At 48.9% G+C, this 15,899-nt stretch overlaps 2 protein-coding genes across 2 annotated transcripts; both read left to right on the top strand.

Moving 5' to 3' along the window:
- Window positions 1-92: 92 nt before the first annotated feature.
- EI90DRAFT_3017505 (uncharacterized protein) lies at window positions 93-1,067 on the top strand (the record flags this gene model as incomplete). The annotated part of the gene is made up of 4 exons (XM_039057107.1): window positions 93-304; window positions 426-506; window positions 653-737; window positions 807-1,067. 4 exons carry the CDS (start codon window positions 93-95, stop codon window positions 1,065-1,067), a joined length of 639 nt encoding a protein of 212 aa, XP_038914596.1.
- A 764-nt stretch (window positions 1,068-1,831) lies between these two features.
- Window positions 1,832-4,481, top strand: EI90DRAFT_3017506 (uncharacterized protein; the record flags this gene model as incomplete). Its single annotated transcript, XM_039057108.1, has 6 exons — window positions 1,832-2,150; window positions 2,204-2,536; window positions 2,616-2,636; window positions 2,718-3,098; window positions 3,155-3,515; window positions 3,569-4,481. The coding sequence occupies 6 exons, from the start codon at window positions 1,832-1,834 to the stop codon at window positions 4,479-4,481; spliced, it is 2,328 nt and encodes a 775-aa protein (XP_038914597.1).
- Window positions 4,482-15,899: the final 11,418 nt, after the last annotated feature.

Consider the following 15,899-nt stretch of genomic DNA (forward strand, 5'->3'; position numbering starts at 1 on the left):
CAAATGCCCTCTTTGAGTCACTTCCAATTCTTCGCGCAGAATGTTGTGGCCGTGCATCAAATGTTCCGATGTCCACGAATTCGCTTTGAGCGATGGGAGATGGAATAGCTCGTCGCAAATGGCCATCCGGATCCCAGTGTGGATTCGACAATATGGTAGGATGGACAGCAGCTTCGGCAGTAGAACTGCCTTCTGTGGATGTTGAGGGCTCTATCCAGTATGCACTCAGTGACGTGGGAGAATTGGCACAAGATTGGGACGTGCTTTCGAACGAGACTGATTTTCTTGCACGCTTTGGTCATCGGTGAGCGGGCCTCCTTGGATAGTACCAGGTGGAGAGAAGGGGGGAAGGGATGAGAGTGCTCGAAAATATTGGGTGGCTCTGGGTTATGGAGAATTGGTAATGTGATCTTGACATCAATCAGGGTCGAAAAATTGGCAGGACCCGCTACAGAGTGGTGGGAATTAACACTGCGCATTCCTCTTCGTCACTCATTCCAGTCTCAGTAAGAAACACGATTATTTCTCCACACACTATATATGGGTTTCTTTGCAACGAACCACGCACCCCCAATACCAATCAGCACAGAGTTTCAAAAGACACCAAGTGCTCGATCTCATTCATTGAACAATCCCACCTGGGCGAACCTAGCTATCTTGATTTGACTCTGAAGTTCCGAAATTTCCTTCGTACCAATTATGGACTACATAACATTGATGGATCTGAGGCGAATTGGGTACGTTGACTCATTGCAGTGCACATCAAATGAGCGTCATCATCCTGGCTTCTCATTGTCTCGCTTTAGGTGATTCCACGGCACTACTACAAGATCCGATATCAACCTTTTGACGATGGAAGTTGGGGTGAAGAATTCGTACGGACAAACAAGATCTTCCATGGGCATCATAGAGATGATGCCATAATGATGCGGGACGTATCTGGGGGTATGACCTTTGCTCGAGTCCATGCACTACTTGAAATAGCTGTGGGATCCTCTCAGTGTCTCATCGCGTTGGTGTCCGACCTCCAAATGGTTTTGCTCTCTGAGTATACAGCACAAGACTGAGCTACTGGATTCGCACTGCTCCGACTCGATAACTGTTGACGTAGCAACCCGACGTGGCGCACCGAGTCACGCATATTGTGACTACCCGCACTGGCAGTGGGATGGATCCTATTATCTCTCTAACCTCACGTTGCGCGCCACTTTGTATCTCTTTTATCTTGGTTGGCCAAACATGTATATAATGTCCGCGACTTGGCCAGAACACGATATCTAACTATCGGATTGATATCGCGCTCAGGCAAGTTACCGACTACTTGACTTTGTATCTAAAATATCTAACTATCAAATTGATATCGCGTTCAGACACCTGCCGGCTGATAACAATAACACCCAAATTTGCGTTTTGTGCCGGTGACGGACTTCACTCGGCAGGCATTTTTGGGCCCTACGTCTGACCCACAGCGGGCTTTTCACTATTTACTTAACGATATCATTGATACAGACATGTTTTTCCGCTTGAACGGTTGGTATCCGCCAACATATAATATTTCGGGTCCCTCGGACAACTAATTTGCCTGAGTCGGAACACCATACTGTACAATATCCACATCTCCGTTCCCCGGCATTGGCCCATGCCATCTTGGTATGGAAATTCGACGTTACAATGTGTCTGGGTATTTATGATTTAATTTTTGCATTAAGTATTGGAACGGACTACTTCAGTCGGTTTTAAAATGCGACAATTTTGGTTTTGGTTTGACACGTGACTGCCAACACTCCGTTGAGCTACGGGCGACTCTGGAGTCCCAACTTGCCAATAACCTATGTCTCTCACACTCGATCTCAACTGCTGGGTACTTGGCGATGATGCTAGCCGAGTGTTCCCGGTGGAAATTTCGAATGCAAAGCCTGTTGGTGCCCTCAAGGAAGCAATCAAAGACAAGAAGAAGGTCACTCTCCAACATGTTGACGCAGACGCCCTCACGCTTTGGAATGTTTCCATCCCAGTCGACGACGGTTTCGAGGAGAAGGTTGGACTTGGAGGCGGACGAGGATTATCGCCTGTGGAGAGATTGTCCAGCATTTTTTCAGATCAACCTGATCATCAAAACCTACACATCGTTGTTCAGTTCCCGCGTGTTGGTGAGTGATAGTCAGGGAGCCATCTCTGTCTGTGACCCATTTTCTATTTCTAGTGCCACCTCCTCCTATCCTCGAACTGTACTGTCTCATTCGTGACGATGACCCCAGCCAAATATTTTCGGTCAAAATTGCGAGTACAGAGTCTGTCTCCACCCTCAAAAAAGCCATCATGGTGGAGAAGAAGGTCGCTCTCCAATACGTTGACGCGGGTGACCTCACACTCTGGATGGTTTCCATCCCATTCGACGGCAGTTTCGAGGAGAATGTGAAGAGCGCTGAACTTGAAGATGAGAAAACGCTATCACCTGTGCAGAGATTATCCGACATTTTCTTGCGTCCACCTCAGGGTAGACATCTGCACATCATTGTTAAGTCTCCGCGTAGTAGTGAGTGCAAATGATTGACTGATTGTTGTGTTTACCCCTTACCTGTTTGAACGGCGTTACTCGCGCGGTTGCCCCGTAGTCAATGCACAACAAGATATAGGTGCGCAGTCATATACATCTGGCTCCGTATGATTTGTTTACATATTCCATTATTGGCTTTCTCGTTGATACCCCCCAACAGTCCTCGTCACCGAAGAAGATCCGCTCTACGGTGGCTTGGCAATTATCCGCAACTATCTCTGGGAAAATGAGGATCATTTGCGTAACGTCATTTCTTGCTCCCCGATCCAAGTACCCGACCTTGGAGTCAATGACGAATTTCAAAAATCTGAGGCAGAGGACATCGCGATGGTTGATGCTATGGCAAACAATCAGGCAGTGTTTTATAACCTAATGGAGATCCCGGCGCTGCCGCAGAATACATCCAAGGTGCTCACGCTGAAGTTTTATGTGCGGGCCGAATACAATACCCTCGATGGATTTGTGGAGAAGCAGAGAGAATCAGATGTCGCTGGGCCCCATCCCCGCAGACCAATTTTGCTTGTCGGACAACCTGGAATAGGTCCGTGGGTTGTGCTGGATTGTCATTGCACAATGTGACTGATCACGCTCTCAAAGGCAAGACTGTCTATTTGACGTATTGTCTCGTGAATCGGCTTGCACAAGGAAAGCCCACTGTGCTTTCGAAGTCGTATTTGAGGCGTTTTGCCTTTCTCCCCTCTGGCGTTTACATGATTCCAGGCGATTCCTTTGATCGTTGGTACCATCCTGAGGTCCATGCAGCTGAAGGAACAGATTTGCATGGCCTTATTCTCTGTGACTTTAGCATGGGTGAGAAGGTTGAAACTTTGCTGCGGCGATGGAGAATCTTGGTGGCCTCATCACCCAAGCCACAAGAGATGTATCGTTGGGTAAAGGAATACAATGTGACCAAGTTCTATATGAAAACATGGAGTTGGCATGAGGTGTATGTATGTCGGTGAGTCCTCAGTTGCATAGATGGAGAGGCCTAGCAGTACTGATCTCTTCCAGCCATTATGCCAGGGAGCAGAGAGTTGAAGATGATGCTTGGCATACTGCGTTTATCAAGTATGGGGGCTCAGCGAGGTCTCTACTTGATTGTACACAACAAGCCCTAGATGACAGCCTTGCCTCAGCCATTATGGAGTGCAACCTGGAAGACCTCTTCCAGCAAGTAGTGAGCCATGAACCCCAGAAATACAACCACTATCTTGTAGAGGTTAACCCACTTCAGGATGCTGATGGTGTTGTCCTGAACCGATCAAGCCCATGCACACGGGTCATTTCATTCTTTATCCTCACTGAACTCATGAAAAAGAAGGGATCAGAACTGGTCAATACCTCAGCCCATTACTTCTACACTTGCATGAGCCATCCTTCCACACCCTCCACAGCTTGGCTCATGTTTGAAGTTCTTGGACATGTCTATATTGTCAGCAAAGCCAAACATTTACAAGTGCTCAACACTGGCCACCAACAAGACTTGCATCTGGAACACATCAATTGTGAGAATGTACAGGTATTCTCTGGATTGGTGCCTCCATTTGGTGAGCAGGGGGCTGGTTGCCCAGATGCAACCAAGTACTACCGACCAGTGTCCAGTGATCTTGCTGGCATCAACTTATTTGCTTTCGAAATGGATAAGCAGAATGCCATCACCAGTGTTGTCATGTTTCAGTATACAATTACTTCACAACACCCTGTCAAGCCACAATTTATCAACAAGCTTTGGGATGTGCTGAAGAAACAGCACAAAGGGAAGTGGAAATGGAAGCTTGTATTTGTCATCCTGGGGGAGAACCATGGTTTTCAGAGAAGTATGCCTACCAAGGGCTTGAAACCACTGGTGGATCAATTTGTGCTGGAAGTTAATTTGGGGGATATGTGGAGTGCAATGTGCAGGTCTGTGGAGAAAGTTGGTTGATTTCATCTTACAATCTCTAGGAAATTTAGCCTTCCCATATCAGAATCTTTCCTACATGTGTCCTTGTCATATCCATACAATCCCAACCTCTGCTCTGGGCTCCTGGAACTCCAAACCTGACTTCCAGAGTCCTACTTCCCTTCTGCCACCTCCCCCTTGCTGACTTCCAAGAGGTTATCCCACCTCCAGCTCCAACACCACCTTCAATCCGACTCCGGAACATTCCGGGTCTGACCTCATCCTCGACACCTTCCAGATGAGCATGCAACACCTATGCTCCCGACTCCGGACCTCCACTCTGGAATCCCGTTTGTGTCTGCGTCTCCGGAACCTCCGGTCTTAGCTCCAACCTCAGACTTTGACCCCACCTCCGCTTATACCCATTGTATTGGTTAGCTCATTCCATTTAATTACGTTTGCCAATATTCCGGAGTTTAAATTCCGAGTTCGGACTTTCTGGACTTATGTCGGACCTTGCAACTATTGCATTGCTCCATTCATGTTATGGAAATGGGAATTTCCCATTTTAGACTCTTATGGGTTCTGTGTCACATGATTTGTATAGTAATTGAGTTGAACCAATCAACAATTACCAAAAAACCCGCTGTGCTAACATCTGTATAACCATATGAACCCCATTCCCCAACCTTTCCCCTTTCCTGCGCCTCGAACGGACGAAAATGGGCGCCTCTGGCCCCATTTTTGTAACAATTCAGTTCCGCTATACTCCCTCATTCCTATTTGGGCTGCTGCTTCCTTTCTATTCAGTCAGCTGGCCATTCCCCACTCCCATCCTCCCTCCTTCCTCCTTGGGCCTTGGCCCTTCACTCCTCCTTTGGGAAACACCATTGAGTCAAACCCTTGACCCTTGGTGTTGCCCCTCCTTTCAGCTCCCTTTGTCTCCTTTCGGAGTACCCTCACTCCTTTTGATTCTGGACCCCTCCTTATATACAATGTACATAGTAACTTGTAACCTCAGTCTGAAATCGACTTGAATTCCCCCAAGAGACTTCCCCTCTGCTAGATCCGAAATTAGGGACCCCTAGGACAACCAGCAATGGCACAGCACTCTGCCTGAGTCGCTGAGGCCGAGGTCCTTCCACGCTAAGTCTCCGATTCCACTCTGGAGTCATCTGAATCCGCTCGTTCTAACAGTCCTTCCTACTTTCTCATTGGAAAATTGCTCAAATTGTATAATACAGTCAGGTACCAGTGAGGACATTTGTTCATTGTGATCAATTGGCCTTGTGTCAGAGACTGGATTCTAAAGGAATTGTTATAAAAATGGGGCCTAATTGGCCCATTTCTATAGTGTTCAGGTGCAGGGAGTGGCTGTGACATCGAAATAGTGTTATAGTTAATGTAACAGATGTTTAACAGTTGTCTTTACAATGACATTAACAGAGTGTGGATTTTGATGATTGTAGATGGTTAAGTTGTCACTATTTACATGTCACATGATATATAGTACCCAGGGCCCATAAGAGGCCAGAAATGGGAAATTCCCATTTCCATAACAGGGATGATGTGACTCAATGATCAGAGGGTGTCATATCCATACATACCTGATCCCAATTTGACTCCCAGACCCTTTTCCACCACCACTGGAGTCTTACCCTATTCCCATCCATTCTGATCCCCACCTTCAGACCTGACCTGACCTGACCTTCTGTTCCCCCCCTGACTCTCCCCCACCTAATCTCTGCCAAGGTATGACCCTGTCATGACCAACAAATCCCAGGGCTCTGTCAGTGGCAAACTAATGCCGATAGGCAAATTTGCTGACCTGAAACCCAACCTAACCAGCCCTCAATCCAATGTCTGGCCCCCTTCCCTATTGAGTGAGACTGTCAGGGATGCGTCCAGGGTAGAGGAGGCCCAGGTGAGACACCTGACACTAGAAGCCTTGCAGAGTGTGGAGCAGGCATGCATACTGGTGGGCCCAGCTCAGGAGGCAGTCCCTGGCCACTTAGACTGAAGTGGAAAGGGTGAGAAGAAGGCTACTTCTTCGGTTCCCACTTCAGGTATGTTTATATACATGTGGCTTGGGTCACATGATGGGTGCCATGTTGTTGTTCCCAATTGGATATTCCTTATTTATGGTGCCTAATGGCCCGTTTACATTCCCCCAGTCCATTCATTCCATTTCCAATCCATATAAAATAGATAATAGCTTGTTGTCATGACCTGGCATTCCCCGGAGTCAGACGACCTCCTCCCCTACCTTTTCCCATGCCTGAACACTCCCCACACACTCCACTCGCCGCCCATCACCCATCGCCATCTAACCACTTCCCACCACTTCTCAACGACCCCTCTCCTAATTGTTGTTGAATGACCTAGCGGTGCAGAGCGCTGCAACCTTTTGTCCCATGTTTCACTGCACCCTGTTATCTCACAGCGAAGGTCACGTTTGACCTTCGCTGTCTTAACCACATGCTTCTTCTTTTTCTTTTCTCTGCCCACAATCTCCATGAGATCTGGCAACTTATTCTCTATTCAGTTCCCTAGTGCTTATATACAGCTTGTAACTATTGCTTGTACTGTAGTTCGAAATCAACTAGAATTCCCCCCCTAAGCTTACCTCTGTTCCCCATAAGACCTCTGCCTTCTGAAGTATCAGGACCGCATCGAGAACGAGGTGCAATGCTCCTCCCTGAGTCGTTGAAGCCGAAATCCCGGCCCACTTGCCTAAGTAGCCTCGACCTCAAGATTGGTGAGGTTAATCCTCACTAAAGCTCGGTCATGAGTAGGATGCCTGTATCACTAGCGGCCAACATTTGGTCACCTATGGCTATCATCGGTGAAGCCTCGCACGGTTCTGACAGTATTTCGAACTCCCCATCGCTCTTGACACCCCAACAATGTCACGACATATGACTCACTTGCAGGTCCGGAACACTGCGGCAGGACCTTCTACAATGCCTTATAGAGACTACGACTCTAGTATGCCATTTGAAAGAGGTAGGATGGAGGAGAGACAATTTGAGAGTTTTACAGCGGGCGATGAGTACTATCTATGCTCCTCAACCCTGAAGAGGTGATGCTGAGATGCTAGCAAAAGTGACTCTGATGATGACTTTGAGGATGGTAATGAGGGCGAGGAAACTACTCAGGCCCCGCCACTGCCGGTGACAGAGAGAAGGACATCAGACGCCGCAGCTACCCAAGACAATGGTGAGGATGACATCGAAGAGATCAATCCCGAGGAAGTCGAGCTGAAGGATAAAGTTAACTTCATGCTCACCAGAGCAATCTCAGAACTAACCCGCACTACCCGCAGCATTTGCCTGATCATTCCTCAAGCTCCACCACCAGCACCACCTCCTCTGCCTCCATGCTGTGAACCCCCCCCCATAAAAAGGTCCACAAACCTGACCAGTTCGACAGATCGGACCCTAAAAAACTCCACATGTTCTTCGTCCAATGCAAAGTAAATTTCAAGACTCGAGCTCATGCCTTCCCCGATGAATCTGACAAGGTGTTGTATGTGGTGTCATACCTAAAGGGCCCTGCCCTCGACTTGTTCGAGCCGGACCTCCTCTGCAGCCATTGCCTAGGTCGAGAACCACAATGGATGAACGACTGGGCAAGGTTTGTGCATGAGTTGGAGCGCAATTTCGGCCCACATGACCCTATTGGCGAGGCCAAAGAGTTATTATTCAACCTCACGATGAAGGATGGGCAGTGAATTGGTAAATACATGATCGAATTCAACTGCTATGTGGCTAAGTTGGATAACTTTGGTGAAGGGGCACTCCGCACCATGTTCTATCATGGATTACCCGATTGAATTAAGGACGAGATCACTCGTTTTGGTAAGCCCACGTCATTGTATGACTTATGAGACCTAGCCGAAGATATCGATGGCCGCTACTGGGATCGTAAGATTCAGACTGAGTGGTGCAATAAGCCCGCTCACGATGCTAATGACAAATCGCCGCATAAATCCTCTCCTGCAAAACACCAATGCCCTTCCGACCCCCCACCCAACCCTAGTAACAAAACGCCGAAGGACAAGGAGTCCAATGGCAAACCAAAACCCAACCTTGCCGCAAAACTCGGCAAAGATGGCAAGCTCATGAAGGAAGAGCACCAATGCCGCTTCAACAATAAGCTTTGTATGTTCTGCAGAAAGGCCGGTCACGTAGCTAAGGACTGCTACAAGGCTGGCTCTAGCTCTTCCAAGGCTAGAGCAGCCAAGGTGGCAACGCCTGAACCGGAGTCAGACTCGTCGTCTGACCCAAAAAATTAGCTGGCAACCATCCGGACCATGCATGATCGGACGGTTGCAGTCAACTGGTTCGTGTGCAGAGGGAGGTACGCTTAAACACGTCCACCCTCTCCAGCCCCAATTCTTTCTCTGTCCCGGTTTCTTTTTGTTCCATTGATGGTCAATTTCCTAGTTCAAGGGGGAATGCCCCTGGCTTTCCTTTGTTTTCCACTTCCGGGACTTCTGTCTCCCATTCAGATTTGTTTTCTCCTAATGGTCTACTTTCTTCAGGCAAATGTGATCCCTCCATTGTTTTCTCCGCTCATAGATTCTGGTTCCTCTGACTGTTTTATTGATACAAAACTGATTAATAAAATGAAGATCCTGACCTATACCGTGACCCCAATGCAGCTCCGCTTATTCAACAGCACCACAAACAATGTGATAACCCATGCCGTCGGTCTCCCCGTCCATTTTATTACCGGTGATGTTACCCCAATGACATTCTTTGTCACCCCATTGGATGGCTCTTGTGCTATCATCCTTGGACATAACTGGCTCGCCCAATACAATCCGTTGATTGACTGGGTAAAGAGCAATTTAACTTTCCAGACATCTGAACAATCCAGTCCAATTCCCCAGAGCTCTCCTGAACCATTGCCGAATGCTGTCCCTCCAGCGGACACATCGGCTCCCATATCCAAAGACACACTGAGTAATCCCAACTGCCAGGCTCCTTTGATCGAGTTAGTCAGCCCTGCAGTGTTTGTCCACGCTGTAGGCGGGATAATCACCCACACACAGACTCGGTGTCAGGGACAGCTCCGAAAGCGGCAAGGTCCCGGCACGAGGGACTCGAGGGGACAGGTGTTGGCTATGCATAGCGGTGGTCCCGTTGCGGGGTGAGCATCCCTGACCACTTAGTCTGAAGTGGGAAGTCGAGAAGAAGGCTGCTTCTTCTGTTCCCACCCCAGGCGCTATTATTGTTAGACACTGGTCCGGGGTCGGCACTGAGGGTCGCCGTTGCAGGCCGCTATAGGCCGCGATGGCCGCGATGCCTCAAACAAGGCCCGAGGGTAGGGCATTCAGCCTCAGCAACTCTAAAGGGAGTGCTGTGCCCCCTAGCTGTCTCTTGGCCCTCATTTCAGACTCACTGGGGTTGCCTTGTTGGGGTCAGGACTTAGGGGTCGTGGTCACATTGATATTAGAGCTAAAGTACTATAATGTAGTATACAGGATATATATAGGAGGAAGGAATGAATGGAAGCGGACCCGGGCCGAAGGCCGAAGGGTCCGGAAGCAAACATGAATAAGGAGCAGGGTTGGCCGCACAGCGGCCGGCAATGACCGAGGGTCAAAACAAACAATAACAGATAAATAAAGGAAGGAGTGTAGGGCTGCGATAGCGGCGATGGTATCGTAGCAGCACCGGACTCGGAGTTGGGCCGGAGTCGGGTGCAGGAATGGTAGTGGCCCTGTAGGGGCCGAGTGGGCGGGGTAGAGGAGTCATGCTGGGCACGGTGCTGGAGGCGGACTCAGGGCGGGAAGGTTGGTGTGGCTGTGGGGGAGTCGGCCAGGTGCAGGGGAGCCTAGGGACAAGTGGGGGAGTGAGCAGGGAGTCCTCATGGAGGATAGGGCTGAGGTTGGGGCTCACGCTCACGCTCGCATAGCGGTAACAGGCTCGGGCGGCATCGGGGTGGGCGGGGAATGGGCCGGAATGCATGGCTGTGACAATTATATACATGTGGTCAGGGTCACGTGGAGGAAGCCACGTCATCTCTGCACATGGCCGCACCTCCCCGGGTGTCTCCATGGGAGATCCTGGAGGTGGCTGCTCAGTAGGCAGGAGTGTGCGTGGCATGTGCGGCGATCAGGGGAGTGGGGTTAGGTATGTAGTGGTACATGGAGAAAAGGGAAATCGACTGTAGAATAGAAATAGAGAGAAAGGGGGAAAATGAGAAAGGAGAGATGGGGGGTGATAGCGGGGGAAGCGGAGCAGGGCAGTACGGTGTGGGGTGCGGCACAGGGTCAGGTGGGTGTGCCCTGACACTTGGCTCGGATACCTGCTTCCAACATTCAGAAATCTACTTCCATTCACGTGACGACTCAGTACAGATTTGGTATCCAAAAATAGTGCTAATTCATACAGTTGTGGACATGCAAAGACTGGAAAGTTAACTCAACCCAAAATTCTCACGGGAAATACCTGAATTTGTCATCAAATCATCATAATTTAGCAATAGAAGTCATTATCCATACTCAGGAGCCTGAAAACAAGAATTTGGTTTTTTGTCAGACTCAAAAAATTTGCCGGGTGCTAAAAAATAAGTGCCCAGGTGCAACCTGGGGCTCATTTTGTAGCTTTGATGGTCTACATGATGATTACGGAAAATAGGAAGCAGGAGTAATTGAACTGAGGCATCAAAATCAATTTTTGTGAAACAACCTGAATTGGTTCCAACCTGGCTGCAAGTGCCTGCACGTGCCACCAAGAGCAGGCAGCATAACTTCAATCTTTAAACAACCTATGGAGGGCATTGAATATATTTCAGACTCAAGTGATAAAGATAACGATGACTGGAGCCCCTACCTTTGCTGAAGTGATGCAATCACACAATATCAGAGTGCACAACCAAGCTCAAAGCTGACATTTCTTCTTGAAAGTGTATATTCTGTTCCAGATTTTGTAGATACATACACAGAAATGCTCAAAGCCATTAAATAAAGATTCCAAAATTCAGCTCAAATTTTTGCGGGGTGCTAGAAAAAATAGAGAAAAATCTAAGGATTGTGTTTTTATGCATATCCTGTCAAAAGGGTTCCGATTTTGACAAAATAAAGCTAACTGATTCAAAGAATCCTGCTGTAGAAATTTTCTTGTCTTTGCATGTCCGCAACTGTACGATTCTGACAATATCAAGAACGTCCTAATCGGTGGAGATTTGACCGAGTTCTATGTTGGGCAAGTTAGGCACGGGCATGTGTGGGCGTGGGAATCTCAAGCGGCAACCCAGAATTCCAGCCTCACTCATTCCCACAGCGTCTAATAAATTGGTAAAAATGTTTATCGGCTGTGTGAGAGTTATCTATGGCTACATTTTCAATTTAGGCTCATAATTCCGTAAATCCGTTGAGAAATCGCTTATTTTCTTTTATTTTCATATTTTGCCATCATTTCAGTTATTGATTGATATTCTTTTATTGTTACTGTTACCCTTTTTTATTATTTCGCCTAATAAGGTATGCAGGTGCCATATGGTACCAATATTCACCATCAATTATTTCTAAAAATAATTATTTCTTATAATCCTGTACATACCGGATTTTTGAAAAGAAGTTCTCCCCTCCCCATTTCTCTAAGGTGCTAGGATGCGCTAGAGTTGGAGTGAGTGTGTGGAATCCAACAGTAGGAATAAGGGCAACTGTCTAGCCCACAACGAGTGGGTAGTAGATTAGTTGAGCCCGGACCTTGCGGAAATCCTGGAGAACCCACCACGGAGTTAAGGATCGAGTGTAGAGAAGTTCAGTCAAGAAAGTAGGAGTTTAGGGAGTTTGGCCCCATGAGCTTAGTCAGCATAGAGAGCCGCAAGCCCTCTTTCAACGCTGCCTGACTTGAAGGTTCTGTAACCTTCAGCCTGAGCATCCCGTCCCAAGTGAGCGAGCTGTGCTCATCCACCTTGTCCAAGCCCGCTGACCTCGATGCCATACCGGAGGTCTATCACGAATTCACCGATGTGTTTAGCAAAAGCAAGGCTAACACTCTGGTGCCACATCGTGAGTTTGACCTGAAGATTGAGCTAGAGGAAGGTGCACACCCCCCATTGGGAACCTTGTATTCCCTATCCCTGACCAAACTTGAGGCTCTTTGAGCATTTCTAGATGAGCACCTGGCAACTGGCTTCATTAGGCCATCCTCATCAGCTCACACCACACCGGTGCTTTTTGTCTGCAAGAAAGATGGATTGCTCCATCTTTGCGTGGATTTTAGGGGCCTCAATCGGATCACAAAAAAAGATAGATACCCACTGCCTCGTATAGCAGATTTGCTAGATGCCCCGAGTCAAGCAAAGGTCTATATGAAACTCGACCTGCGGCATGCCTACCTGTCACGACCCGGCAATTCCCACGGTCAGGTGATCACTCCCCACACATTCTCCCTCCCCCGCTTCGACCCCATCAACCCCGCTGCCCGCCCGACGCCGCCTGAACAAGCCCGTCACCCTTCCCTGTCACCACTACCTGTTTCCACGGCCCATCATGGGCCTACGAGTCTTTCTTTATCACGCTTGTTTTTCTTGACGGCCATACACGGCCGTCCTTCTCCCACACTCCTTGTTTGTTTTCGTTTCTTCTTAACCCCGCCCACAATCTCCGTGAGATCTGGCGACTTAATTCCATTCATTCCATTATACTTAAATACCGGTTGTACACTACCTCGTACTGTAGTTTGAAAATCAACTAGGGTTACCCCCTGCACTCTCTGTCTGACCCAGTCGCACCTCCTGCCTCCTGAAATATCGGGGCTGCATCAAGTACGAGGCGCAACGCTCATGAACGAGTCGTTGAAGCCGAAACCCCTTTCCGCCACGATTGTCATCCCCGCCCTTGACGGGCTGTTACGCCGAAGCAGCGGACCTTAACGGTCGCCGACGGCGAGTCACGGTAACGTTTTCCCACGCCCTGACACTACCACCTTGTGCACATCGCCGCAGGCGACGAGTGGAAGACCTTGTTCCAAACCTGCTATGGTTCCTATGAGTGGCTAGTCATGCCATTCAGGCTTACAAATGCACCTGCGGCGTTCCAGCAGTTTGTCAATTCTATCTTCGCTGACCTCTTAGATGTCTGTGTTGTCTTATACCTGGATGATATCCTAGTGTACTCTGAGGATGAGGCCTCCCATGAGGAGCATGTCTGGGAAGTCCTCCGAAGGCTTCAACAGCACGGGCTATTCGCCAACCCAAAGAAATGTGAGTTCCATACCGAGACTATGGAGTACCTTGGGTACGTACTTTCTCCTAGTGGACTTGCCATGTCCTCAGAGAAGGTGAAGGCCATTCAAGATTGGCCCAAACCCTGTAAGGTAAAGGACATTCAGTCCTTCTTGGGATTTGCTAATTTCTATTGGCAATTCATCCACGAGTATTCCGATATTGTGGTGGCTCACCCAAAAGGGGGCCCCCTGGGTATTCACCGACAATTGTCATTTGGCTTTCCAATGACTTAAGGACGCCTTCACTTCCGCCCCCATTTTGACCCATTGGGTTCCTGACATGCCCCTCCGATTATGCAATTTCAGTGTCAGGGCCCGGCCCTCGTTCCGTGACGGGCCCAGGGGGGTCCTCCTAGTCGCTGGGGTATCTAGTCCCAGTCTGAGATCTTCAAACTCACTGAGGGGGCTAGCCCCAGCCTTCACAGGAAATGAGTTGAGAAGAAGGGTAATCTTCTCAACCTCCCGTGAAGCCGCTACAAATGGGAGTCGGGAACTATACAGTTTTCGGCTCTTTGCCGACTTTCCATAATTGGCACCCCCCCCCGTGGGAAGATTCTGGGCGAGCTGCTCGCCCAGAAAGTTCCCACGGTTGTGGCTGTGATGGTTTCTGGGCGAGTAACTCGCCCAGAACGTTCCCACGGGTCTGTGTGCATGTGGGATTGTGGAACAGTGAAGGGAAAAATAGGAGAAAATGGGGGGAGGGTACCTGAGGGTGTGTGGGGTCAGGGGCTGTGCCCTGACATTCAGGCATTATCTCTATCCACTGTGCAGATGACGAGATACGCCCTGTTGCTTTTCGTTCGAGGATGTTGACAGCGCTGGAACTCAACTACGACACCCACAACAAGGAGCTTCTAGCAATCTATGAAGCATTCCGAGGGTGGTGGCATTATTTGGAAGGTTCCGGTACCCCCATTGATGTGGTTACTGACCACAAGAACTTGGAATACTTCTGCACCATGAAGCTCCTAATGCGCTGCCAGTGTCAAAAACCCGGATTGTAGGGGTAAATGCGTGAGTCCGAATGCAGGTGGGGCTCAACTAGAGGGGGGTCCGAGGGCTCCGGTAGTGAACCGAAGCTTCTCAGGGAGCCCGGTTCTGCTGGGTGGTACAAGAGGCTCTAAGAAGGATGCGGCCTCAGCGACTCGGAGGGAGCGCTGTGCCTCCGTTACGTCTCAGTTAGTCCTTGTATTTCTTATGTCTGAGGTATCTTGTAGAACAGGAACGGGATTCACTCAGAGGGACTTTGGGTAGCATATTAGTCGAGATTAGAACTCAGGAACTACAGGTTCTAATCTATGGGTATTTATAAAGAGGAGTGGAAAGGACTTAGTCAAAGTCCGAATGAAAATGGGGCAACAACGAAAGGTGCCGAATGATACTGAGAGGTACCGAAAGGTCCTGAACGATATCTTAAACGGGGAACCAAGGTGTCGGACCAAGGAGGGCGGAGTTGGAGGCCGGAAAATGAATGGGAACGAGAAATGGGTAAGGGGGGGTTAGCCGACTGAATGGTAGGAAGAAGGTAGTTGTGCTAAGAATGGAAAGTGACTAATAAGTGATAATGTGAGTGAGATCACCGAAGGATGCGGTGTAGGAATATAAAAGTTGCAACACTAAAACAACCAGAAACAATTAGATAAAAATCATTGTCAGGATCCGGACCCCAGGGGGGAGTGGCCGGAGGGCGAGGCCGGGTGTGGAAGCTGGGGTACTCTCCCCAGGTGCTAACTCCTCAAAGCCGCTGAGGGGACTGGCCTCAGCCTTCACAGGGAATGAGCTGCTATTCATTGAAAAGCGGGTAAGTACACTTGCCTTCACAGGGAATGAGCTGAGAAGAAGGGTAAGCTTCTCAGCCCCCTGTGAGGCCGACACAAAAGGACCCTAGGAACTATACAGTTCCCGCTTGCTGCTGACTTTCCATAACGGGTTCACGTGCACGCGTCATTATGTGAAACAGTGGGGGGAAGGATAAGGGGAATGGGGAAATGTGGAGAGAGGGTGGTTAGGAGAAGGGTGAGGGTGTCTGAGGGTGAGTGGGGTCAAGGGCTGTGCCCTGACAATCATACAACCTCCGCGGACCAGAAATAAAAATAGGAATAAAATCATAACTCAGCGAAATGAATTGAAATAAATTATCGGAAAAATACTGAAGAACAGAGTCAATGGGATGAGTATCTACGCGAACTTTCAGGTCTAGGGATTAAAAGAT

The sequence above is a fragment of the Cantharellus anzutake genome (genome assembly GCF_015039405.1).
Source record: "Cantharellus anzutake strain C23 chromosome Unknown EI90scaffold_33, whole genome shotgun sequence".
Lineage (NCBI taxonomy): Eukaryota > Fungi > Basidiomycota > Agaricomycetes > Cantharellales > Hydnaceae > Cantharellus > Cantharellus anzutake.